This window comes from Rhinopithecus roxellana, chromosome 9, assembly GCF_007565055.1.
Source record: "Rhinopithecus roxellana isolate Shanxi Qingling chromosome 9, ASM756505v1, whole genome shotgun sequence".
NCBI lineage: Eukaryota > Metazoa > Chordata > Mammalia > Primates > Cercopithecidae > Rhinopithecus > Rhinopithecus roxellana.
The window spans coordinates 111,447,186-111,473,718 of NC_044557.1; the positions used below are offsets into that span (position 1 = coordinate 111,447,186).

At 36.7% G+C, this 26,533-nt stretch overlaps 1 protein-coding gene and 1 long non-coding RNA gene across 2 annotated transcripts in view; one reads left to right on the top strand and one right to left on the bottom strand.

Moving 5' to 3' along the window:
- The window catches only part of ADAM7 (ADAM metallopeptidase domain 7), a 65,427-nt gene extending 41,536 nt beyond the window's left edge, over positions 1 to 23,891 (top strand). The window contains exons 11-22 of the mRNA XM_010364115.2: positions 1,350 to 1,480; positions 3,560 to 3,734; positions 5,192 to 5,281; positions 6,319 to 6,514; positions 6,909 to 7,011; positions 7,452 to 7,638; positions 13,644 to 13,724; positions 14,559 to 14,637; positions 15,153 to 15,258; positions 15,834 to 15,933; positions 21,808 to 21,863; positions 22,877 to 23,891. Coding sequence (XP_010362417.1) covers positions 1,350 to 1,480; positions 3,560 to 3,734; positions 5,192 to 5,281; positions 6,319 to 6,514; positions 6,909 to 7,011; positions 7,452 to 7,638; positions 13,644 to 13,724; positions 14,559 to 14,637; positions 15,153 to 15,258; positions 15,834 to 15,933; positions 21,808 to 21,863; position 22,877 — 1,305 coding nt within the window. The 3' untranslated portion in view covers positions 22,878 to 23,891. The remainder of the gene's footprint in view (positions 1 to 1,349; positions 1,481 to 3,559; positions 3,735 to 5,191; positions 5,282 to 6,318; positions 6,515 to 6,908; positions 7,012 to 7,451; positions 7,639 to 13,643; positions 13,725 to 14,558; positions 14,638 to 15,152; positions 15,259 to 15,833; positions 15,934 to 21,807; positions 21,864 to 22,876) is intronic.
- LOC115899664 lies at positions 4,705 to 6,550 on the bottom strand. The gene is made up of 2 exons (XR_004059287.1): positions 6,276 to 6,550; positions 4,705 to 4,899 (listed from the first exon to the last, which is right to left on the bottom strand). It is a non-coding gene; the product is annotated as an uncharacterized LOC115899664 (long non-coding RNA).
- Positions 23,892 to 26,533: the final 2,642 nt, after the last annotated feature.

Below are 26,533 nucleotides of genomic sequence, written 5' to 3' on the forward strand. Positions count from 1 at the left end.
GTCTCTAAGCTTCTAGTAAATGTTGTCCAAGTAACCCCATCTGAGAGATTCTTGAAAACACAAAGGTTTCTATTTATTTCCTTTATGTTGCTGCCTAGTTGTTGCTATACTTTGTCTGTTATTAAGATCAAAGACCTCAAAGCTAGCACTTATTTAAATGACCACATGACTTATTTATTACATAGTTATTTTGTGCTTATAACTTTTCCTATGGTATTTTAGTAACATAAGTTTTGGATCATAGAGTCAATTTCATCTGATATATGCTGTTAGATTATGCTACTTAGACTATGATATATGCTACTTAGATTATGATATTATAATCACTCCAGGACACATTTTAAACTTTATGTGAGTAAGATGAGATGACCAAATTAGGTATGTTTTATTAGCTTTATAGTAATCTGATAGCTCACCTCTTTTTGGAAATTAATTTTGTATTAACATAGAAATTAAAGCATACAATAGAACTATGAGCCAAGTTAACCAATTCTTCCATGGATTTGATATATCTGACATTTAAGTTTTTCTCATAATAGAAACTTCCTCTTTAAGATTGTATAGCATTGTTGTGCAATGGGAGACTATAAGCTGAAAACAAGAACCTCACGTTTCCGTTTGCATAGAATTTGGATATCTAGTACAAAGAAGACAATCAATATTATTTATTATATTGTGTAGGATATTTATCTTAGTTCATTCTAGCTGCTGTAATGAAATATCACAAATGAACACGTAAGAAACAATAGAAATCTATTTCTCGGAGGCTAAGAATCCAAGATTAAGTCCTTAGCAGATTCAGAGTCTGATTAAAGCCTCTCTGTCTCATAGTTGACAACTTCTTGCTGTGTTCTGACCTGGTAGAAGGGGCAGGAATCTCACTCAAGCCTCTTTTATAAGGGCATTAATCCCACTTATGAGGGCTCTGCCCCCAAGACTTAATCACCTTCCAAAGACTTCACCTCCTAGTGTCATCACCTTGAAGTTAGTTTTATACCTTCAACATATGAATTTTGAAGAGGTAAAAATCATAATAATGTTAGTTAACAGTTTTTAACTATTTATAAGAATGAGCTTCTATAAATCTAACAATGACTATCACCATGCCACAAAGAAAGAATTTCAAAATGTTAGAGCTAGAGATATTTAAAAAGTCACTTTCTTGGGCTTCTTATATAATTAAGGAAACTGAGGTACAGGGCAGAGAGGTAACTGAGTCCATGTCTTTTTAAATAAGTACCAGTTAACTAGGAGCCAGAAGCCAGGCCTTTCAACCACTAGTTTGAAGCACTATGTACACAGTGTGCTATCTTTCAAAAATTTCTAATGCAATTTTTTTTTTTCATCAGGATCTTTTGCCTGACGCAAACATAATTGCAAACAGAATGGCACATCAACTGGGGCATAACCTTGGGATGCAGCATGATGAGTTCCCATGCACCTGTCCTTCAGGAAAATGCGTGATGGACAGTGATGGAAGGTGAGGTTCGAACAACACACAGAATACACTTAAACAATTCAGAAGTGGGCTGGGAGTGGTGGCTCATGCCTGTAATCCTAGCACTTTGGGAGGCCGAGGTGGGTGGATCACCTGAGGTCGGGAGTTCGAGACCAGCCTGGCCAAGATGGAGAAACCCCATCTCTACTAAAAATACAAAATTAGCCGGGCTGGTGGTGCATGCCTGTAATCCCAGCCACTTGGGAGGAGAATTGCTTGAATTCGGCAGATGGAGGTTGCAGTGAGCCAAGATCATGACACTGCACTCCAGCCTGGGATACAAGAGCAAAACTCCATCTCCAAAAAAAAAAAAAAGGAAAAAAGAAAAAAGAAAAAGGAAAGAAAGAAAGAAAGAAAAAGAAAGAAAGAAAGAAAGAAAGAAAGAAAGAAAGAAAGAAAGAAAGAAAGAAAGAAAGAAAGAAAGGAAGGAAGGAAGGAAGGAAGGAAGGAAGGACGGAAGGAGGACGAAGGAAGAGGAAAGGAAAGAAGAAAGAAGAAAGAAGAAAGAAAGAAAGAAAGAAAGAAAGAAAGAAAGAAAGAAAGAAAGAAAGGAAGAAAGAAAGAAAGAAAAGATGTATTTCAAAAGTGGATTTTGAGTCAAAACCCACTATTGTAGGATTTGTTGTAAAGCTATGGAATTTCCTAAAATGTCTATTACATAACTAGCATGGGAGTTTCCTTTCTGGGGCTAAATCTTGCCAACTGATAGTGTCTCTCTCTAGTGATATCATGAGAGAAATCCCAAAACTCTTTCTGGGCACATTGCAAAAGTACACCATGAACAATTAGTACCAATCACTACCACGGCAATTAGGGGAGAAATAGACTCTGCATGCTTTGTTTTGTCATCTTTTCTATAAGCTATAATGTCTTCCTTCACATCTTTATTCAAATGTTATTCCCACCAATGTTTTCCCTGGCCACCTGATCTAGATCACACACATATCCTGGCATTTCACTTCCCACTCCTTTTGTTTTTTGTCTTCTCCTTAGTACTTATTACTATCTAGCATATTCTCTGTTTCACACATTCAGCTTATTTATAACTTTACTCTTCTGCTGAAATATAAGCTAGTCCCACAAGGTCAGAGGGTTTTGTCTGTTTGGGTCACTGTTATATCACCACTCTACTAGAAAAGTCCCAAACACATATTAAATACTCCATAAATAGTTACAGAATAAAAGCATGTCCAGCATTCCCCACTGTACTGTAAATTGCCAGGCAGTCAGGTGCTAAGTCTCGCACATCTTTGAATCCCTTCAGAGCAGGTATACGTAAAGCATTGTATATAGTAAGAAAAGTTTCTTGGTGATCAATGCTTCCACACTTTGATTAAATGAAGTAAAGTGGCTAACACAGCCAAATGAGATGACTGGCATAGAATAAGAACTCAGTAATTAATATTTAGTTTACATTATTATTTACATAATTAGTAATATTTTACAGAGTTCTACCATCTCAGTCTAGTGTAATCAAGACTCTAAAGTCCTACTGTATTTAATTATTATGTCAATAATAATGTTAAGGAAGTCAAAAGAAAAGGAAGATGGAAGGGAGATAAATTTCAAGTTAAGAAATATATCACATTCCTATGGATATGTACATTATTAAACCAACCGCTTGTCTTAACAAATTTATAGAGAACCACTTTGTGCCAGGCACTGTGTTAACTAATGTTTATTTTTTAAAATCGCACATGATATAATTATTGGTTTGAGATGCTTGTAATCTAGTAGAGATGATAAACAAGTATATAGGTTATTTGAAGAGGACCAAACTAAAGAGGATTTGGAAGCAGTAAACATACACAATCAGTCTATAATGTGGGCTTCAGGAAGGATTTGCTAGAGGATCTATAGCCAAGATATTTTCACTAAAATAGCATATGTTCACTGTGTTTTGAGAAGATATTTTCTATAATAAAGAACCCAATTACTTCCCTGCTCTAACAGTAAACATTTACATTTGCTCTTTCTAAATGCTTTATACAATGCTTATAGCTGTTGCACCACTATGCATTGATAGGATTAATCTTTATTTTTACTTCATTCTGTCTCTAGCATTCCTGCACTGAAATTCAGTAAATGCAGCCAAAACCAATACCACAAGTACCTGAAGGATTATAAGCCAACATGCATGCTCAACATTCCATTTCCTTGCAATTTCGATGATTTCCAATTTTGTGGAAACAAGAAGTTGGATGAGGGTGAAGAGTGTGACTGTGGCCCTCCTCAGGTATTTACAAACGATGCTATCTTTAAATTGCAAAATTTATGATCAGGTAGAACCTAGGTAGGGATGTGGCCATTAATCAAACCAACCATGGTGTTCCTTGTAAAGCTTTTAAAATTTTTGCTTTCCATTTTTATTTTTATTTTTTAACAAATTATTGGTTCAGCCTCATTCCAAGACTTCTTATCGAGTCATGAAACATGTGTAATGACCTTGTTGGAGATCAGCAGCATCACCTTTTCTTGTTTATATACAATTGGTTCTGCTTGTGACAAGGGCCCATAAGTTATTGTCCTTAAGTCTGATGTCTCATGCAGAGTCTGCTCTACAAAATCTCTTACTCAATCAAGTTTTATTTATTAACTTATGAGGCTAGCCTGTATCACAGTTAGATAGTTCCTGTTATTGGAAAACTCTTAATAGAGCACAAACGTTCTAATGTTTCATGTATTTATCATAGTTGTGGTCTCTGGAGCATTTGGGGAAAGCCCTTGAGGCAAATTTTAAAGTAATTCTTAATATGCTTTTCCCCATCATAGAAGCTATTTCTTTCAAGAGCTTATCACATAGGTATGTGTTCTACACAACTGCCTCTCAAATTAATAAATGCAGATGAATCACCAGGGGACGTTGTTAAAATGTGGACTCAGATTCAATAAGTATGGAGTGGTTCTGAGATTCTGCACACCTACCTAGCTGCAAGGTTACAGTGATGTTGCTGGCCCAAGGACCACAATTTTAGTAATGACAGTCTAGATAATGCACAATACCAGGAGGTCTAGTAGGACAGCAGTTAGAGACTGCATAATCAGACTGGGGACAGTGACCTGTCCAAAGGTTATAAGAATGTCTTCAAATGTCTCAGGTTAAACATAAAGAGGCTCTTAAGTTTGGAAACTGATCCTCCTGTCCATATGCATTCTTTGGAATGGTTCCATGGATTCATTCTAATACATGAGGTACCTTATCTGGCCACACTCCATTTTCTTGAGGTTTTAATTTTGTTTGAGAAAATAGGGCACAGGTTACCATTTTGATGCTATTTAATGATACATTAAAAAATAAAAGTCAGCCTGAAATTATGAGCAGCTTGAGCAAAACGTAAAATGAGATCTTCAGCAGTTGAATTGTCTCACATCATACTTCAGTACAGGAAGGTAGTAAGGCCCTTCAAGGAAATGGAGATCCTTAGGATAATTGAAGATTGTAAATGTTGGACTCTCTAATTCTGTCAGTGAGAATCCATTATCTGTAGTGTATCAAACAGCACAAGAGAAGGAGAAATAGTAGAAGTCCCAAACACCAGTTCTAAATAGTAATCTGTATGTATGTACCACAGCTAACAATCATGCATTAGCATTTAAGTGTAACAGATTACACAGAAGCACAACTAATTAACTCTTCAAACAGGAGTCAAAGCACATATCGACTTCTCATATTTCTTTTGTGGTTATTGCCAGGAGTGTACTAATCCTTGCTGTGATGCACACACATGTGTATTGAAGCCAGGATTTACTTGTGCAGAAGGAGAATGCTGTGAATCTTGTCAGGTAAGGTCGTGTCCCAGGAGAAGGTTTTTGTTTGTTTGTTTGTTTTGTTTTGTTTTGTTTCAGTTTAAGAATATGTAGGATCTAAGAGTTTTCTAACCACTGGACAACCCTGCACTACTGATTCCAGAATGAAGCTAGGCTTGCAAGTACCCAACAGAGATTCTTGTGAGATGCTCCAACATCTGAGCAGTGGGCTGTGCTATGGCCTGGGGAGTGGAGAAACATCAAGTAGCAGTTGGAGTTTTAGGAGGGAAGTCACATGACCAGTTCTATTCTTGCTCCTTTGTAAATAATCACCAATCTGTTTAACCTCAGCTGGGAGGATGGTTGAAATCCCAAGGGTGAGCTAAAAGGGAAAGCGGTTATATCAGGATTGGAAAGTGGTAGTGGCTAGTAAGTGGAGAAACGTTCCTGAGGAAGACAACCAGAAACCCCAGTGGCTCTGTCCGAGGGTTTATTGACACTTCTTTCACCCAACTTTATTGTGAACTCACAAAGAAAACAAACATATCTTATGCATCTTCAAATTCATCCAGACCCCAGCATAATTAAATTCATATTGAATGGCTGGATGAGAGAATATCTCTATGCACTTCCCTCCAGCAGTGAAAGCAAGGGTATTTTTCTCCACTTCATATGCAGGAATCTGATTTATTAGGACTGGAGATTTCCTCATTATAGGCAGGGGTTCCCAGTTTGAGGTGGGTAGGGATAGGCAGGGCATGTACTGGATCCCTTGGAACAAAGAAAAGACAAGATAAATGAGAATACCTGCCCATTTCTTCATTTGATGTACATCCCAACTCTCCCTAAGGCTATTCTAATACCAAATTTCAAAAACATCATTTTGTCGTTCCTAAAATTACATGAGTGCCAACACATTTACAGATGAGAATGATTCTTGGTGGAATGCAGAAGGAAGCTATGATCCATCCTTAAAACGTTTTTTAGATAAATGGGTCAACTTTCTGTCTACTTACTAAACCTTACCTACCTAAATGTATCTAGGATTTAGTCTCTTTGTATTTCCTCAACAGATAAAAAAAGCAGGGTCCATATGCAGACCAGCAGAAGATGAATGTGATTTTCCTGAGATGTGCACTGGCCACTCGCCTGCATGTCCTAAGGACCAGTTCAGAGTCAATGGATTTCCTTGCAAGAACTCAGAAGGCTACTGCTTCATGGGGAAATGTCCCACTCGTGGGGATCAGTGCTCTGAACTATTTGATGATGGTGAGAGATAATCACAGTGAGGGATTCACATAGATGATGGCCTCTATTTCTCTGTTATTGCCCTGTAGGAATTGGGTCAAGATCAGAGATAATGTCATTTGTGGCATTATTCCAAGATAATGCTTAGCATTTCTCTGTATATTACCTGTCATATTTGTTGATCTTAAGTCTAATATTAACTATCTCAGTATATGAGTTATGTATATTTGTTACTGTTTTATATCTCCAGCCTAAAATATTCTCCTGAGGCAATAGGATAGTTTTTAAATAATGTATTCCATTCTACTTCACTATGACATGATTCTGAAAGTTTAATTACATTAGAAAAATAAGGTCTTTTATGATTCATGGTAGTCATGCTTTTGTTTTACTTTTATACCATTTTTTACCCCAGAGGCAATAGAGAGTCATGATATCTGCTACAAGATGAATACAAAAGGAAATAAATTTGGGTACTGCAAAAACAAGGAAAACAAATTTCTTCCCTGTGAGGAAAAGTAAGTGCCCCGTGGAAAAAAAGTAATTTGCCTTTTTACAGCACTTTGTCAAAATCAGAATGGCTCCTGTCCCCAGAGCTGTTAACCTCTTTTTACTGAGATCGGGAGAAGAGGGAAATAAGGAAATCTTGGAGTCCTGATTAAAATTATGCTAATTCAAATTACTAATAAAAAAATTCCCCTGTAAACTTAAGCCAGTATTGATTTGTGAGGTTCACAGGGAAATCCAAAAGAAATACAATCATTTTACATTTTATACAGACTCATCTCAGTTCTCAGGGCCAAGACTTTGCTCAGTGGTTTTCTCTGCCCGTTCCAGCCTCCTTAACTTGGTGAGAAACCTGGATCTAGAAAAAGAGTGAATGGGAGGCTTCATTGCCAGCCTAGTCTCAAAAGTTGTATTTCTAGTTCCAAGTTTGAATGTTCTCCCTTTTCTTCAGAGATGTCAGATGTGGAAAGATCTACTGCACTGGAGGGGAGCTTTCCTATCTCCTTGGAGAAGACAAGACCTATCACCTTAAGGATCCCCAGCAGAATGCTACTGTCATATGCAAAACCATTTTTTTATACCGTGATTCTACAGACATTGGCCTGGTGGCGTCAGGAACAAAATGCGGAGATGGAATGGTAAGACAAAAGCCTTTTGTTTTATTAAAATGTCTTAGTTCAATCCTTTAAAAACATTATTGGATACTGTAATTGGTTCCAAAGAGGCCTAGATATGGAAAAGGAAAAAATATTGACAAGTATTTTTTAATGAGGAGCAGAGTGGCAATAACACTTAATAAATATCCATTTTGCCTAATTTTAGTCATGCTAAATGACACATAATTGTTACAAATGTGCTTAATTAGTAACTTACTATGGATATCTAATGAAATTATAGACATGGATTTTTCTAATTAATGTGACTATAAAATAGCCTCACATCTTCATTTATTTTATTCATTCAATCATATTTACTAGCCATATACTATGGTGCCACTGACTGTACAATAAAGATAAGCATACATGAGAATTTCACACAGTAAAAATTAAATGATTACAGTTCAACAAATTCCTTTCTTAGTGGTGTGACCAATGTACATTGATGTCTAAAGGAAAAGTGGCTGACTTTGCTTAGAGAAGATGAAATGGCATCTTCAATGAGTAACAACATTTCAGCTTTGACTTGAACATTTTAACACACAGGAAACGGGAGAAGACATTTTAGCAAAAAATGCCTACACAATATGCAAAGGTACAAAGTGTATGGCATAATTCAGATAACCATCAATTTCAGAGTGGCTTGACCTTTGGATTAAATGGCAAAATATGCAATTGAAGAGAAGACAGAATGGGACCGAATTGGAAAGAGTTTTTTATGGCAAGATGACAATATTAGAATGTATACTCTAAAGAATAGCTGGCTCATAAAGAATATATGGAAAACACATGATATTTTACCCCTAAAATCAGCTATTTGAAATTGAGTAGTTTCTCTATGTGATATGTCTTCCTCTCTCTCTCTACACTATCACCAAAAATATTACAGTGATATTTGTATAGTGTGATAGAGAAATAAATTGGAAAACCAAAGTTCAGAATGTAAAAAAAAAACTAGAACTAAATATTTAATAGAGACTTATGTTTTGAGTCTATATATTTAACTATACTACTTCCAGTTAAAATGATTAAATGAATATCAACATGCTAAGAAATCTATGTTTGTGAAGATTAAGGTACGTATGCTAACCACAAGCTAAAAAATTCAAAGGTATTCAGCAAGACAAAGTGTGAAGCCTCAGGTTGATGAAAATACCAAAAGATTTGCTATTCACCTCAGATATGAAAAACCAGCCTGAAATACAAAGTGTTTCCTTCTTTAAGAGTGGCAAGGACTGAAGAAAGGGGCTGATAGAAAGGCAGTTGTGAAGAAATCCACCTCCATCTCCTAAGTACACTGTGACCATGTACTCTGCATAGAGAGCTTATTCCTGCAAGAGAAGGCTTAGAGCAGAAGTACATCCATCACAGCGGTGCCAGTTCTTCAGCCAAATTCTAAGGAGGAAATTCATGCATAGTTAATGCTGGTCTAGTAGGTATCACAACGATGTGAGTGGAAAAAAAAAATCTTCATTTTGGCATTGATATGCTATTTTTAGACTATGAGTTATGGGACCTTATTCGAATCTGTTGTTTTAGCAGAGCTTCTCTAAAACCAAAGGACAAGAAAAGGAGTAGGCTAACGAGACAGAAAACATTTTGGTAATAATTGTCCCACTCCAACCAAACAGCAGTGAAAAATTCAGTGGTCTGACTCCTTCTACATCAGCAAGGATCCAGTGGGAAGCCTAGTCTTCCATTTTCTTCCAGCTCTAACAGATGCCCTGGCTCCAGATAGGGTTTCAGTGGAGGCTTATGGGGAGTCAGGACATTCACCACAGCTCAGTGGTGATGAATTCTTCCAGCCCCACAGTGTCATGAAAGTATGTGAGGAGGCTGGGTTTCCACCCCAGCTGGCATGAGTGAGGCGGTGATTCTGCTAAAACAACAGGTTTGAATAAGATCCCATAGGTCATAGTCCCCAAAGTATCCAGAATACAAGTGAGTCACTCTTCATACAAAGAACCAGGGAAATCTCAATTGAAATGACAAAAGACAATCTCTAGATGCAACAACAAGGTGGCACATATGTTGGAATTACCTGAAAGGAATTTAAAGCTGCCTTTATAAAAATGCTTCAGTGAACAAATATGCACACACTTGAAATAAATGGAAAAATAGAAGATCTCAGCAAAATAACAAACTTCCAGCAAAGATGTATACAATATAAGTAAGAGCCAAATGGAAATTTTAGAACTGAAAAATTACAATATGGGAATAAAAAAATTCAGTGAATGAGTTCAACAGAAGAATGGAGGGAATCGAAGAAATCATTCTTTCAATGAATTTAAAGAAAAAATAAAAATTATTCAATCTCAATTGCCATTTCAAGTAAAGGTGAACATAAGGTAGAACTGGAGCAAAGATGACTCTTGTTATGTTTTAGCAAATAGACTGGTAGCATTTTGCCCCTGCTCTAGAGATTTGTGGAACTGTGAACTGAAGAGAGATGATTTAGGGTATCTGGTGGAAGAAATTTCTAAGCAGCAAAGCATTCAAGAGGTGACTTGGGTGCTGTTAAAGGCATTCAGTTTTATAAGGGAAGCAGAGCATAAAAGTTTGGAAAATTTGCAGCCTGACAATGTGATAGAAAAAAAAAAAAACATTTTCTGAGGAGAAATTGAAGCTGGCTGCAGAAATCTGCATAAGTAATGAGGAGCCAAATGTTAATACCAAAGACAACAGGGAAAATGTCTCCAGAGCATGTCAGAGGTCTTCATGGCAGCCCCTTCTATCACAGACCCAGAGACCTAGGAGAAAACAGTTTCATGGGCCAGGCTCAGGGTCCCCGTGTTGTATGCTGTGCACAGTCTAGGGACTTGGTGACCTGCGTCCCAGCCACTCCAGCTGTGACTAAAAGGTGCCATGGTACAGCTTGGGCTGTTGCTTCAGAGGGTGGAAGCCCCAGGCCTTGGCAGCCTCCACGTGGTGTTGAGCCTGCAGGTGCACAGAAGTCAAGAATTGAGGTTTGGGAACCTTGGCCTAGATTTCAGAATGTTTGGAAATGCCTGGCTGCCCAGGCAAAAGTTTGCTGCAGGAGTGGGGCCCTTATGGAGAATCTCTGCTAGGGCAGTGTGGATGGGAAATGTAGGGTCAGATCCCCCACACACAGTCCTTGCTGGGGCACTGCCTAGTGGAGCTGTAAGAAAAGGGCCCGGCCCCTGTCCTCCAGACCCCAGAATCCTAGATCTACCCACAGTTTGCACTGTGCGCCTGGAAAAGCTGCAAACACTCAACTCCAGCCCATGGAAGCAGCCGGGAAGGAGGCTGTACCCTGTAAAACCACAGAGGCAGAGCTGCTCAAGACTCTGGGAATCCACCTCTTGCATCAGTGTGACCTGGATGTGAGACATGGAATCAAAGGGGATCATTTTGGAGCTTTAAGATTTGACTGCCCTGCTGAATTCAGACTTGCATGGGGCCTATTAGCCCTTTTGTTTTGGCCAATTTCTTCCATTTGGAATGGCTGTATTTATCCAATGCCTGTACCCCCATTGTATCCAGGAAGTAAATAACTTGCTTTTGATTTTACAGGCTTGTAGGTGGAAGGGACTTGCCTTGTATTGAACGAGACTTTGGACTGTGGACTTTTGAGTTAATGCTGAAATGAGTTAAGTCTCTGGGGGACTGTTGGGAAGGCATGATTGGTTTTAAAATGTGAGGACATGAGATTTGGGAGCAGCCAGGGATAGAATGATGTGGTTTGACTGTGTCTCCACCCAAATCTCATCTTGAATTCCCACACTTTGTGGGAGGGACCCACTGGCAGGTAAGTGAATCATGAGAGCAGGTCTTTCCCATGCTGTTCTCCTGACAGTAAGTCTCATGAGATCCGATGGTTATTATAAGGTTGAGTTTTCCTGCACAAGTTCTCTCTTTGCCTGCTGCCATCCATGTAAGACGTGACTTACTCCTCCTCGCTTTTCACCAAGATTATGAGACTTCCCCAGCCACGTGGAACTGTAAGTTCAATTAAACATCTTTCTTTTGTAAATTTCCCAGTCTCGCGTATGTCTTTATCAGCAGCATGAAAACGAGCTAATACAATGTTAAAAAATTTCCTCCTTTATCAAGAAAAAGTTTTTGAATGAAATTTTAAAAGATATTAAATCTATATTAAAACGTGTAATTTGAGATCAAAGAGCATTGCCTTCAAAGTACAAAATGTGATTACTGGTTTATATGTAATGTGGGCGGTAAACCACTGAATGGATATTACAAAAAAAATCAATAAGTTAGATGCTAAACTTCTTAACACAATAAGATAAAAGAATTTTAAAAATCAAAGAAAATAAATACAAGCAGGAAATAGATTGCTAAAAAATTCATCACAGATTTAATATGAAATCTAAATTTAAAAAAACAGAAGACAGGTGAAAATATAATTAATGAAATAATCACAATGTGTCCCTGATCTGAAGAATGTATGAAAAAATTCACTTAGTACCAGGAAAAATTTACAGAAAGAGATGAGTGCTTTTACTTACCCTCATGCCTTGAATGTCAAAAATAAAGAATATATGCCATAAGTACAAAGGAGAAAAGGTCATTAACTTGTTACAGAAAGAAATATCAGGTTACCATAATACTTGTCTACAACAAGTATCCAGAAGACAATGGAGCAACATCTACAGAGCTTTGGGGAACATAATTGTTGAGACCCTAAAACTATATTTACAGCCAAGTTATTATTCAGACAGAAAAGCAATAGAATGACACTCTCACACATATTATAACTAATAAAATATATAGTAATATATAGACTCCACCTGTTTTTTGAAAAGACAAATAGTTCAAAATGTATTCCAGTCAACAGAGAAATAAATTTAAATTTAGAAGGTAAAATAAGGAGATAGGATATTAAAGAAATGATTGCAAGCAACAAAATCTATAAGACTTTTGAGTAAATTCTAGTTATTAATTATAATATATTACAGCGATGTAAAAAGTCTCAGGAATAATAAATAATTTTGACAATGTAGAATCTGGTTTACTCAATCAAAAACTTGAACTGAGAGAAAAAGAAAAGAAGTAAAAACATGATAAATTTCTTATCTTACAGAAGGAGGAATTAATGGTGATTTTTTCTTGAAAATGATAGAATTATTTAGATTCAAATATATTAATGTTAACCAAATTAACCTTTAGAAATTAGCATATATAGCTTTCAAATTAGAGAAAACAAGAGCTGAATAAAAGTGATAAATATAGTAAAAGGTAAGCTACAATGTCTAATGTTGGAAATCAAGTAATTAAAATGAAAGGAGTAAGAGTATATATATCACTTATTCCAATAAATATGGATGCATTAAGTTCTCCCTATAGAAAATGTAAATATAATATGGATATATTAAGTTCTCCCTATAGAAAATATAAATATAATCTTTGAATTGGAGGCAATAAATGTTTAATTATAAATAAAATTAAAAATAACAGTTAAAAATTAAATAAATGAGTAAGGATGAACCAGGCAAAGACCAAAAATAACAAAACCAATAATATTTTGGTGATCAAATTTACCAAGAGAAAGGAAAATTTAAAGCAAAAATATCAAACACAAATAAGATTAATTGATATTAATAAAATGCTCAACCATCAACTGTGGTATAATAAACATACATTGTTAAACAAAATCAAAAGAAAAACTTCATTGAAACAAAAGAAACTGTTGCAATTACAGTTGTAGAATCTTTGACAGATTAATGTTGAAATAATTACTCAGAACATAAACATTTTAATGAGTTTAAAATATTTGCTTGCATGTATAGTACACTCCTCAAACATTTATAGAGGATTTCTCTATCCATAGAAGACACTACATGGGGAATTTTACAATAGGAAAAATTACATAACTTATAATTAAATCACGTAAATTGAAAATTTTCATATGTAAATTACATGCAAAATCATGTGCTTCACATGCATTACATGAAATTACAATTTCACATTAAGTCATTTTAATTCATGCTTGATTACTTTATTTCTAGGTGTGCAACAATGGTGAATGTCTAAACATGGAAAAGGTCTATAACTCAACCAATTGCCCCTCTCAGTGCCATGAAAATCCTGTAAGATATGACTGCTTTTAAAATTAATGTCTTATCAGTCATGTATTTACTTTATTCCTCAGCCTGTATGTGCATGTATATGAATGTATATATGTATGTTTGCTGCTTTCTAAGTCAAATATATATTTGGGATTCATTTTTTCATGTGTTATCAACAAAATTGATCCAAGGAGCTAAACCACATATTATTATACACAGATATAGCCAGTGTTACAAGTAAAGCTTTCATTATGGTACTGGTTACCTAGAAATTCAGTGATTAATGTATGTATAAAGTTTAAATCCAATGTTTAAAGTTGAATCTATTACAATATGTCTTATAGTTAAATTACACCAATGTCAAGTTAAGCTTTTGAGAAAATTGGCAAACATTGTATATTTTTTCACTTAATAAACACTAATACCAGCAATTACTAACAGTTTGTGCCTAATATCACTCATATGCTGGGTTAATCAGTAACACTTATATAGTAATATACACACACACACACATATCACACATACACACACATATATATAGTAGGTTACCATATTTATCATACATATCATATATTTATCTGGAAAGATAAATCATGCTCTCGTTCATTTGCCTTTGAATTTGTCAGTATCATTCTCTTATTCAAAGGCCATTTTCAAAGATAGTTGCTTCTTGTATTTTGTTTACTTATTTTTCTGCATCATTGATTTTGTTAGGTAGTTTAATTAACTAATAAAAAGTTTGTGCTTGTGCTTGTGTGCATGTATGTTTGATGTAGAGGTAGTACTAAAGTAAGTGAGTTTCAGAACACAACTTATATCAGTCATTTGAGAAAATATCGTTGACTGCTCTTCCAGATGGATGACCATGGACTCCACTGCCAGTGTGAGGAAGGACAGGCACCTGTAGCCTGGGAAGAAACCTTAAATGTTACCAGTGAGCATCCTAAAACAAAATCTTTCATATATCAAAAGCCTACCCAGCGAAAAAAGTTGTTTTTCTTATTTTTCAAGTCTGCTACTTATTTGTTGCGTTTTGATATGGATTTGTATGGTCTTCATATTATTTTGCATGAATACCCAAATTGATTTTACTGCAATTCCCTTTTAGAGCCAGTGTAGTCTCTTCTAGCTCAATTAGATTTTCTTAGGTCTTCCACAAACCCTCAACACACAAGGGCTTTTCTGTAGTTAATAACTGACAACCAAATCTCTTCCTGATGATTGTGGTTCCCTTAAATATAATGGAATACTGGGTGGAGTGTCAGTTGCAAATACAAATGATAATTTATATAATGTTTGGGCTTTTTACTTTACATAAAAATAATTGAAAGGAGAATCAAAGTCCTATAGAAAGGCATAAGGAGCATTGTAACAGCTCCATTAAATGTTAATATTCCACTGTTTTACAACTGATACCCTGGCTGAAGTCCGTGTTTTTTCATGTTGCAGATGTTGTCATCTTGGTTGTTGTGCTTGTCCTGGTTATTGTCGGTATCGGAGTTCTCATACTATTAATTCGTTACCAAAAATGTATCAAGTTGAAGCAAGTTCAGAGGTACATACGCATTTTCTATGTGTTGAAGGGAATTGTTACTGAGAATATATAAGCTTTGTAGTTACAGAGGATATTCGATGGGGGGAAGTATAAGCTTCTTACTGAAGATGGGGTAAGAATAGTAGTAACTCAAGCTTTTATGTACTTGCTCCTATCCAGAGGCTAATATCAATGATTCCCAAACTTCGTGCACGTTGAAATCACCAATGGATCTTTCAAAAAATACCGATGTGGGTTGAAGACATTGTGATTTGTCATTGGGTTTAACTTGAGCATCAGTATTTTAAAAATCTTGTAGATGATTTAATTTTAGCCATAAGTACATACCATAGTTTGTTTATCCCATAGTTTCTGATTCTTCCCACATCAAGAATCAGAAAGCTGACATCACTGAAGACTGTATAGTATTAAGTTGATAATTAGCCAATATAAAAAGCATTATTTCAATATATCTAACATTGTAACGAAATGGAAACTTTTGAAATATAAAAATTGCTAAAGCTTACTCATGAAGAAATAAATAACCTGAATAGCCCTGTATCTAATAAATTAGTGTTCAATTTTCTTCTTGACAGCCCACCTATAGAAACCCTGGGAGTGGAGAATAAAGGATACTTTGGTGATGAGCAGCAAATGAGGACTGAGCCAATCCTGCCAGAAATTCGTTTCCTAAATGTAAGAAACTTCCATTTGCAACAGTTAGTTAATTGATTTTTTTAAGTAGCTGTGTGTGTTTAAAATGGAACCCATCCTAAGCTAAGTGACGTGGGAGGTGCAGAGGAGCAATTTAACATGGTTCCACATATACGTGAAGCTTTGAATCTACATGTAGGGAAAAAAAAGAGGACAGGATTCAAAACAAATATGGAACAATAACCAAGATACTATAGCAGAGCAGAATATGTTGGTTGAATAAAATATTAATTTGTGCACTATTGTAAAAATTTACAAGCATAAACCACAGTATGGGCCATAAAGCAAGTCTTAACAAACTTGAAAGAATTGAGCCGGGCACAGTGGCTTACGCCTGTAATCCCAAAACTTTTGAAGGTCGAGATGGGCAGATCACCTGAATTTGAGACGAGCCTGGCTAACATGGTGAAACCCCGTATCTACTAAAAATATAAAGAAAAAAGAAACAAGAAAGAAAAGAATTGTAGCCACATAAAATATATTCTCAGAATTAAATTACAATAGAAATAAGTAAAGGAAAGATACTGCTAATTAGAAAAATTCTCAGTTGAAAATTAGATAACAAATTCTAAGGAACTCAGATTTCAAAAGAATAATCAAAAGGGAAATTAGAAAGTATTTTAACATGGATGAAAATTAAATACCACGTACCAAAACATGTGGGTGTAGTAAAATCAGCAAAGGAAAATTTATACCGCCTATCTGCTTATGTTTGAAAAGAAGAAAAGTAAAAGATCAATGACCTCAGCTTTTACTTTAAGAAACTAGAAAAGTAAAGAAAATGAAGCCCAATATATACAGAGGAAAAGAAAAAGTAAGTATCTGATTGGTCACTAACGAAATAGAAAACAGAAAAATAACAGAGAAAATGTATTTTGAGAAGATTAATAAATTTTATAATCCTCCAGCCAGTCTAACTAGTTAGTACGTATTATTAACATCAAGAATCAGAAAGGCAACGTCAATGAAGATACTATAAACATTAAGTTGATAATTAGAAAATATTATGAAAAACCTTATTTTAATAGATTTGACAGTGCAATGAAATGGAAATTTTTGAAAGATAAAAATTACTAAAGCTTACTCATGAAGAAACAGATAACCTGAATAACCCTGTATCTAATAAGTTAAATTTGTAGTAAAAACCTTTCCACAAACAAAAAAAATTTGACCCTTGTGACTCTACTGGTGAATTCTATTTAAAAATTCATGAAGACATAACACCAATTCTACATAAACTTTTCCAGATAATTGGAAAGAAGGGGGAAATTTCCAATTTATTTTATGAGGCCAATATTTCTCTGACAACTACTTATGAAAGTCATTACAAGAAGGAAGCACTACTAACTAATACACTAACAAATATAGGTGCACGAATTATTATTAGATTTTAGCCAATTGAATCTCATGATAAATGATAATACATCATGATCATATATAAAGGATAATAAATCATTATCAAGTGTTACTGCAATAATGCAAAGAAACTTTAACATTCAAAAAAGCAATGAGGCTAATTTACTGTATTATCAGGGAAGGTGTAAAATCATATGATCATATCAATAGATTCAGATAAATTATTTGAAAAAATTCTATCTATTCCTGAGAAAATTCAGTAAACTAGAAATGTAAGCAATATATGAAGATCTAAGAAAAATGTTGAAAATCCCACAGAAGTCCCTGCAAATCACAGCTTGTTCAATAATTGTAGCAACAGCTATAATTTCCAATACATTTCACTCACTCAAAAAACTGTTAGAATGGTGATCATTAAAAAGTAAGGAAACAACAGATGCTGGAGAGGATGGAGAGAAATAGGAATGCTTTTACACTGTTGGTGGCTGTATAAATTAGTTCAACCATTGTGGAAGACAGTGTGGCAATTCCTCAAGGATCTAGAACTAGAAATACCATTTGACCCAGCAATCCCATTACTGGATATATACCCAAAGGATTATAAATCATTCTACTATGAAGACACATGCACATGTATGTTTATTGTGGCACTATTCACAATAGCAAAGACTTGGAACCACCACAAATGGCTGTCAATGATAGACTTGATAAAGAAAATGTGGCACATATATACCATGGAATACTATGCAGCCATAAAAAAGGATGAGTTCATGTCCTTTGCAGGGACATGGATGAAGCTGGAAGCCATCATTCTCAGCAAACTATCACAAGAACAGAAAACCTAACACTGCACATTCTCACTCATAAGTGGGGGGTGAACAGTGAGAACACATGGACCCAGGGAGGGGGCCATCACACACTGGGGCCTGTCAGGGGATGGGGGACAAGGGGAGGGATAGCATTAGGAGAAATACCTAATGTAGGTGATAGGTTGATGGGTACAGCAAACCACCATGCCACGTGTATACCTGTGTAATAAACCTGCATGTTCTGCAGGTGTACCCCAGAACTTCAAGTATAAAAATAACATAACATTAAATAAACAAACAAACAAACAAACAGAGTGGCCAGGCACAGTGGTTCACAGCTATAATTCTAGCACTTTGAGAGGCTAAGGCAAGAGGGTAATTTGAGGCAAGGAGTTCTAGACCAGGCTGGGTAATATGGCAAGCCTTTGTCTATATAAAAAAAGAAAAAAATAGCCAAGCATAATGGTGCACACCTGTAGTCCCTAGCTAGATGGGAGACTGAGGCACCGAAAACCTCTGGAGCCCAGGATTTCCAGACTGCAGTGAGCTATGATCATGCCACTGCATTCCAGCCTGGGCTACAGAGTGATACCCTGTCTCAAAAAAACCAATAACAACAATGATCAAGACAAAACCTGTAAGCAAAGATTAAGAAACTACAAAGGCATTAGCTTTAAAAAAAAAAAAAATTAGCTAATGAAGAAAGCATCATTCTTGATAAGATTATCTCTTTAAAATGATGAAACTGCACATTAGTATTTAAGTCACGAAGAAGGGATCAAAAGGCCCCAGTTTTAAGGTTAATAATTAACTGACTGTCGGTAGATGCAAGTGCCAATAAAAATATAATGTTGCCAGTATTTTTAAATCAGGGTGTTTTTGGTTGGTGGGGTGGTCTGGTCTGGTTATACAGTTCCAGAGGTTTTGAATGCTTTGCCATGGCTTTAGGCATGCCAAAAGCTTTGTGATTTTTACTGCACAATGTTGCAGAGCATGTCCCCACTCTATGCCCCAGAACACATATGTGACATTTTAGTGGAAATGCCTCTGCTGAATTTCACTGGAGTATGGAGATAGTGAATGTTTCTCTGGTTATATATGTTTGTTAGTTATCATTTTTATCCATTTTTACTCTTTATTATGCCAGCTGTGACTCCAAGAAGGTAAAATTGAGTCTTAATTGTCCATTAGAATGAACAAAAAAAAAGTGTATGATTTTTTTTTAAGTTTACACTGAGATTTTCAGGAATGAAACCACATGATGCTAATATAATTCTCATTCATTTGTCTTGAGGTTTAAATGAGAAGTTGTATGTAAATATACCTAGCACAGTGATGGGTATATACTTGGCACTTAATATGTGTTATTTTAATCTACTATGCCTCATGTGCTGCTAAAGTTACTTCCCTAATTACATTTTCCTTAAATTAATACGTTAAAACAGGTGAACTTCCAGAGAGAGGAGTCAGGAAAGGTAGGCTGAGTACTGGTCAGTAATGAATAACCATAGAGCCTAGGACATATTTGTTACGATTCTTGATTCTAAGCTTCCTTTAAGGGCTTTTGGTTTTTTGGTTAAATGAGGGGCACCCAGAAGAGAAGAAGAATAAATATCTGCTGAATATGTGAATAAATTCAATTTACTGCTGATAGCATATACACCATGATATTAACACAGATAGCAGAGCTGGATCCTCAAACATCACATTTAGGGTTTTTATATTTTTTGGCATGAAATATTATAAACAATAATGATTTAACTGATGCTTATTTGACACAGTTACCCACTAAAGACCAGTCCTCAGCAAAACTGGGGTTTGGGAGAAGTCTATCTTTGACGTCTTTTACCTGTTATGTTAATGATGCTTGTTTTTTGTTTGTTGTTACTCTCCCTGCTCTGGCATCCAGGGCCTCTCCCAGATCCTGCTTCCACTGAACCATGCTTTCTAGTTGTATTAATATCTACTGGGGAGTTAACAGAACACACTTTAAAGAGGGAAACTTCATTTAGGAATTTTTAAATTTTGATAGGAAATCGCGGAGTTTCTCAAAGACATTCAAGGCCCAAAAGAATGTGGCTGGTTGGGGAATTTCAGGCATATAATCAATTAGCGATAGTAAGATTTGGTGGCTAACAGACCTGCCTCATCATATTCATATCACAACGTATAAATCCCCACTCTTCTTATATGTAAATTTGTCTTATAGAGAGGTCCTGAAATAGACTCATGTGTTGTAGGATAACAACCTAGGCAAGAATATGAGGTCTGGGTCTTTTAGTATTTGTATACTTACTAGGAATTACAGAGTAATAGTATCTCTTTTCACTAGCAGAGAACTCCAGAATCCTTGGAAAGCCTGTCCACCAGTTTTTCAAGTCCCCACTACATCACACTGGTATGTCCCCCTCCCCTTCCTCTTGGCAGCAGCCTATGTCCTTTCCAATACTAATTTTCATGAAACCTAATCATTTGTTGGTTCCTTGAAAAGGACCAATAATATAACATGGATAGCTCTCTGATTGGAGGTAGAAATGGGACACCCTGACACTCTGGCATAGAGACCTACTTCTTAACAGGGTGGGGGTTAGGGTGAGGAGGGGGAAGTGAGTCAGGTAAGTCCCGGGGCAGACTCAGTTTTTGTTTAAAATGTTGGCATTTTGTTTATCTTGATACATTCATTTTCTTGCAAGTTAATTTTGATATTTTAAACAAACACTTTAGCACACAATTTATCTTAATTACTGAATTAGTTTTCTCCCCTTAAATTCTGCCACTGAGACCAATGCCTCACTCACCTCACTCTAGTCCTGGCCCCTGTTCTGAAAGGTAAAACACAGCAATGGTTTTCAGTGAGTCAGAGGCTCTCCCCTGGAACCCTTAGTTAGCCGAGGCAGTATAATCCCTGCATCTTTATTTATAAGGGAGAAACAAAATACTAGCACATATTAGCATACACATGCATTAGAGACTGAGTCAAAACACACACACACACACACTCATAAAATAGAACCACTACAGGATTTCTAGGGATTGCCCAAATGACTAGAATCTCTATCTCTACATCCTCAAGGTTATTCAGTAGAGCACTTCTTACTCAGAACTGGGTGCTGAATGCACACAGATTTTCAACTCTGTATTTTTAAAAGCAGCCATTCTCGTTAAGCTTTCTTTATGGACGACTACAATGCTGTGATTAGTTGATTAGTTTATAATCTGTGGTTGCACACGATCCTCGATCACACGAAAGGATTACAGAAAGTGGCAGACAGCCAGGGGAGTTGTATGAATGAATTCTTCCTTGAACCCACGCAGTCCATGTTTAAAATCAATTTTACTGAGATTCCAATAGAGATGTTATCGGAATGAAAGTGCTAATACTTAAAAAGTGTTTGCAAATCTCTTACCTAATGTATTCTAGGGAAGATTCACAAGTTTTACAATCAATAATGGTTTCTGATACAGCTTTGCTTAACCAGCACTATCTACTCTCCTTTCCCCCAGTCCCATAGGAATTTACAAACTGTCTTAAGCAATTTACAAACAGTCTTGGATTTTTCAAGGAGCAAGCAGAGGTGGTCTGCGTGTGTACGTACTCATGTGTATGTGTGCACATGCATGTCCGTGTGTGGATGTGCATGCGTGTAACATCTGGTGCAGCTCCTAATACAACATAATTTATTTATTATAGAAACCTGCAAGGGAAGATTCAAGAGGAATTGCAGATCCCAATCAAAGTGCCAAGTGGTAGGTTACCCTGACAGATAGTACCTCCCGTTTTTATTTTTCAAATGCTGGCATAGTTATGTGTTCTTTACCTACTCATTGATTCACTGGGGACATCCTCTGTACTTATCAACAGATTAAGAAGGTTAGAATTTTTTTTTTTGCTGATATGCTTAAATTTCTAATATATAATTCTGCTAAGGATGTTTTAATCCAAAACTTTCAAACCGGACCAACGGAGCAATCTAGAATTCAACAGTGCCAGAGTCTCAATACAGGTTAGGAATAATGAAGGCAGCACTATTCTTTCAGACTTTTGTTGGTCAGAGTATACATACCCACAGATTTTCTTCAAGTATGTTAAAGGGCTTTAGTAATGTTGGAAATCACAGAAAAGAAACAGTTTCCTTCATGACTGCTTTTCTAAATTTTTTATTTATCGAATCAATAAATGGGAGGGCTGACTTCACATTCGACTTAGTGTGTCTATATTAGAAAATTTATTAAAAAATTGTGATTTATGTCAAAGGGAAAGAAAATGAGCATGGCTTGAGCACATTTTGAGTTTGTTTTCATTTCTTCCTCCTTCATTTTTGCTGAGTTTTTACAGTGCAGTAGGCACTGGATTAGTGTGAAGGTTCTTCCACAGAGCATTCTTATGAGGAATCTTGCTTAATACAGACCTACCGCCCCCCTCCACTGAAAAGCAGGGTATTTTCTAATGATCCTTTCACTCCACAATGACAAACCTGTCCCACAGACAGTAGAGAGTGAAGACACTCCTTAGTGCCAGCAAACTGTTTGGCATCCCATAATGGAAAACAAAATTATCTTCTTTCTTTCATAATAGGCCTATTTATTTTATAACTGCTTAATTAGCAATGGCTAGGGAGATCTATAAAAGCTTGAATAAATGTAGGACTACGGAATCCGGAAAGGTTATTCTAATTAGTAGATATAAATGAGTAGTGGAAATACATGGTTCACATATTTCATAGTAAACAACTTATCTTTAACCATCTGTTTCTATTTAGAGCTTGAAGTTGGATATCCAAAATGGCCGCGCAAGCCTGGGCTTGGGATTCTGGATGCAAGATCTTTACAACCTTACCTAGATATCTGCTACTCAAATTTTTGGTAGTTTTTCAAATGTCCTCTATCCTGACAGAAAATGTTTAAGAGAAGCACCTTCTTCCTGTTAATATTTACCTGTAGAATTCACACCCTCTATCATAAACATATGCCGCAGAAAAAAATTTCTCGTGGTCTTTCAAATGCTCTTTACTGCAATATAAAAATTTGTACCCTTGCCGTAGTATTTTCCTACAAAATGTTACTCTAGTTTCTTTTAAGAGTCCAAACTTTGAGGATGATAACTTACAGTTGAGGAAGAAAACATTGCATATATAAAGTTACTTCTTTGGAAATGTAAAAGTACTTTTTAAAACTTGAAATCATCAGCACTAACTCTGGTTTAAATGAAATTCCTGCAGAAATGCCAAAGAAGGCAGGGCAGAGTGGCATGGAGTCTACTAGGCAATTAAAAGTGAAAGAGGCAGAAGAATAGTGGACAGAACTGCAGGATAGTCCTTAAAATAATGGTGGTAGGAAAGGAAAACACATAATGCTCCTGGCAATTCTAAATTCCTAGGTTTACCTCTCTAGAATTCCTTAAGAAGCTGACAGAGAAATCAGAAGGTTACAAGAATTTCAGAAAAGGTACTCCAAGTGAAGACATACTCAAAACTCCTACGAAGGGTTTCTAAGGTCTTTATCATGTGCTACTTGACAACGTGCCATTTCTGTGCTGTCTCCACCCCCTCCCTGTCCGTTTGTTATGGGATGGGGGGTTACCCTGGGAATGATTTCAGCTGCTGCTTACACAGATGCCTCTCAAGGTGTTCTTTTGTGTCCTCTATTTTCTTCTTGTGAACTGTTAAAGCTACATGCAATATTTTTTTTTCCATTTACTGAAATAAAGTTTTCAAGTGCTAAATAAAAATGTTCTGACTCGATGAAATAAATAAAGGCTACAACGGAAGGAAGAAAGACTGTTGTCCTTGTTGACATTTTTGTTGCTCTGCTGACTTGTCTTTCTCCTGGAGCGGAGCCTGCCTTTAGCACAGCACAGCAGTGACTCAGCACTGGATACCACAGGAGCTTTCCTTCGGCGCCTGTTGTTCTAATCAAAGCTGCCACTTTAAGAACGGGTGTCGACAAATGTGTGCTTAAAGCCAAGGAAACTAATTTAAACGTTTTATGTAAATTTGAGGGGAAAAAAACCCCAGAAACTCCACATCTGATATATGCTTTCCTCATTAAAGCAAACAATAAGCCTCTGATGTCCAAAATTACGGAACAGCCACATCTTCCTATTCTCCTGAACGCTGCATATGTGGATGAACAAAGCACATTTTGATGATATCGTATTTCCTTTATAAAAGGATCACCTTTCTGATTCATTATTTTTGTATTGTCTCCATATCTCTTTCAGACAAAATCCTCCCTCCATTACTTCTGTCTTGGGCTCCATATTTAACTAACTGCTACTTTCTGGTGATTTTTTTTTCAAAGTTCTTCTCTCTCCAATAATAAACATCTCTTGTACCCACCCATTCTCCCAACTCGTTGCTTCCTGTTCAGATCTCTTTAGATTTCTAATTTGCTTCCCTTTCCTTTCAACAACCTCAGAAGCCTCTGACAGTTAAGCCCCTTTTCAATTTTAGGTCACATTCTCCAAGTTTTGTCCATATGTAGACCCCAAGCCTTAGGACTTTCTATTCCTTTTAAATGCTGTTAGGAAGCCTCTCCTTCCAATGTCTACAGAGCAGAATCAAACATCACAGCTCCTCGTTACTTGTTGACCCCTTGTCAGCCCAGTTCTGCCATGGCCGTGGAGCCAGTTACTGGCCCTGATTTCCCGGGAATGGACATCGGGAGTCCCCACCCCATACATGGACATAGCTGGCACTTGCCCAAACTCAACTTGAGTTTGTTGTATTTGAAGATGACGTGTTTTAGGGTATAGGGTTGTCCTTGCAGTTGGGTCATGTCCCCTCTGCTCTGAACAGACACAGATTTATCTGGAAGCAAATTATCTTGCCCTTTAGAGCTCATAATACATACTGTCCTTTTCAACACCATTTTTCTAATTGTATATTTAAATTTTTAATGGTCTTCCATGGACTGGATTTGGGTTGGGAAGGAGAAATCCAAATGATTTATAAGCAAAAATACTAAAACTTATGGAAAACAAATAGGACAAAGATGTGACTTGGCTATCCTGGGACTGGAGGTGCAGCTGAGGTGAGGAGTGGACTAGCCATGGATGGAATTAGGGTCGCAGCTGGGGGGCCATTCTGAGAATGAGAGAAGCATGGAAAGGTTGTCAAGCTCTCCACTCACCCATGTGACATGCACGGGAGTGGGTACCCGAGAAAGCACCGCGGAGAGTAAAATCCAAGAGAGGACTGAAAGCTGATGGGCTTCGATTACACTCCCAACCCACACACAGATCAGTGGCCTGAGGGCTGAAGTTTTACAGGTCCCTGGGGTTTAAGCAAAACCTCTGTCCAAATTACTGACCACTATAACATGCCGACACTAGGGCAACCCAAAGGAAAACAAGATAAAATATAAACATGAGAATTAAAACCTGAGCAGAGATGTCCGTGGCTGTACACTTCAAGCAGAGATGTCCGTGGCTGTACACTTCAGGAAGGGAGTTAAGGGAGAGGATGCGGGAAATCGGTTGTGCAGTTTAAGTCCAGTTCAGCCACTTTTTAAAACACTCAAAACAATAGATCGTAATCCATACTTGCTATATGATATTATCAAAATGCTGCTGTACCAAGGAATCTTCATGCGCATATTTACATCAGTTCTGCCAGAAATACACCAATGACGACACAAAACAAAAACTTCACCGACGGATGACCTGTCATCAGCACGCCCAATACACCAGCAATCATTCCCAAATATCAAACATCTCCCCATAGCTATTCTGCCTTTTTCTCAAAGCATCTGTCCTGCCGGATGATTCTAGAATTCAGAAACTCACATCGCATGTGCTAAAATTAGGAAGTCATATTCCAAGAAAGATATTAACTTCCTTATGTGTGGGCAATTGTCTGTGTACCTGACAATCCATCAGTGACATTCATGGAAGAGCCACTAGGTGGCCACATAGCTAACGAAATTCTTGTTAGCTGGAAAACTGCTGCAGGCTGCTGCTGTCCCTTTTCCAGAGAGCACTAGGCCCTCAAAATCAGGACTTTTAGTAAATATCTTAAGGAATTTGACCAATTCCATTCTTGATGATTACAGATGGAAATCTGGGTGAATTGTTTCAAACACCGCTTTCGTCTCTGGCAGAGCTGTGGATGGAAACAGACAAACAGGGACCATATCCCTAAACAAAAGGGGAATTGGGCTCCCAGCTAGAAAACTTGGAATGGAGATTTTAGACTGAATGGATAAATCTTCTTTACTCTCAGTCGTGAAGTCCAATCTTCTTGACATTGGCATTTGGATAGACCCAAAGAAAACTCAGGCTCCTGAAAACTACTGCGAGTGGGTGTCTAGTTTTTGTTGTTGTTGTTTAATTATATATTATCCGTTCATTTTGTTTGAAGGCCATTACATTAACTTGGCTGACTGCTGCCATGGAAACCTGAAGCACTCCCACCTCC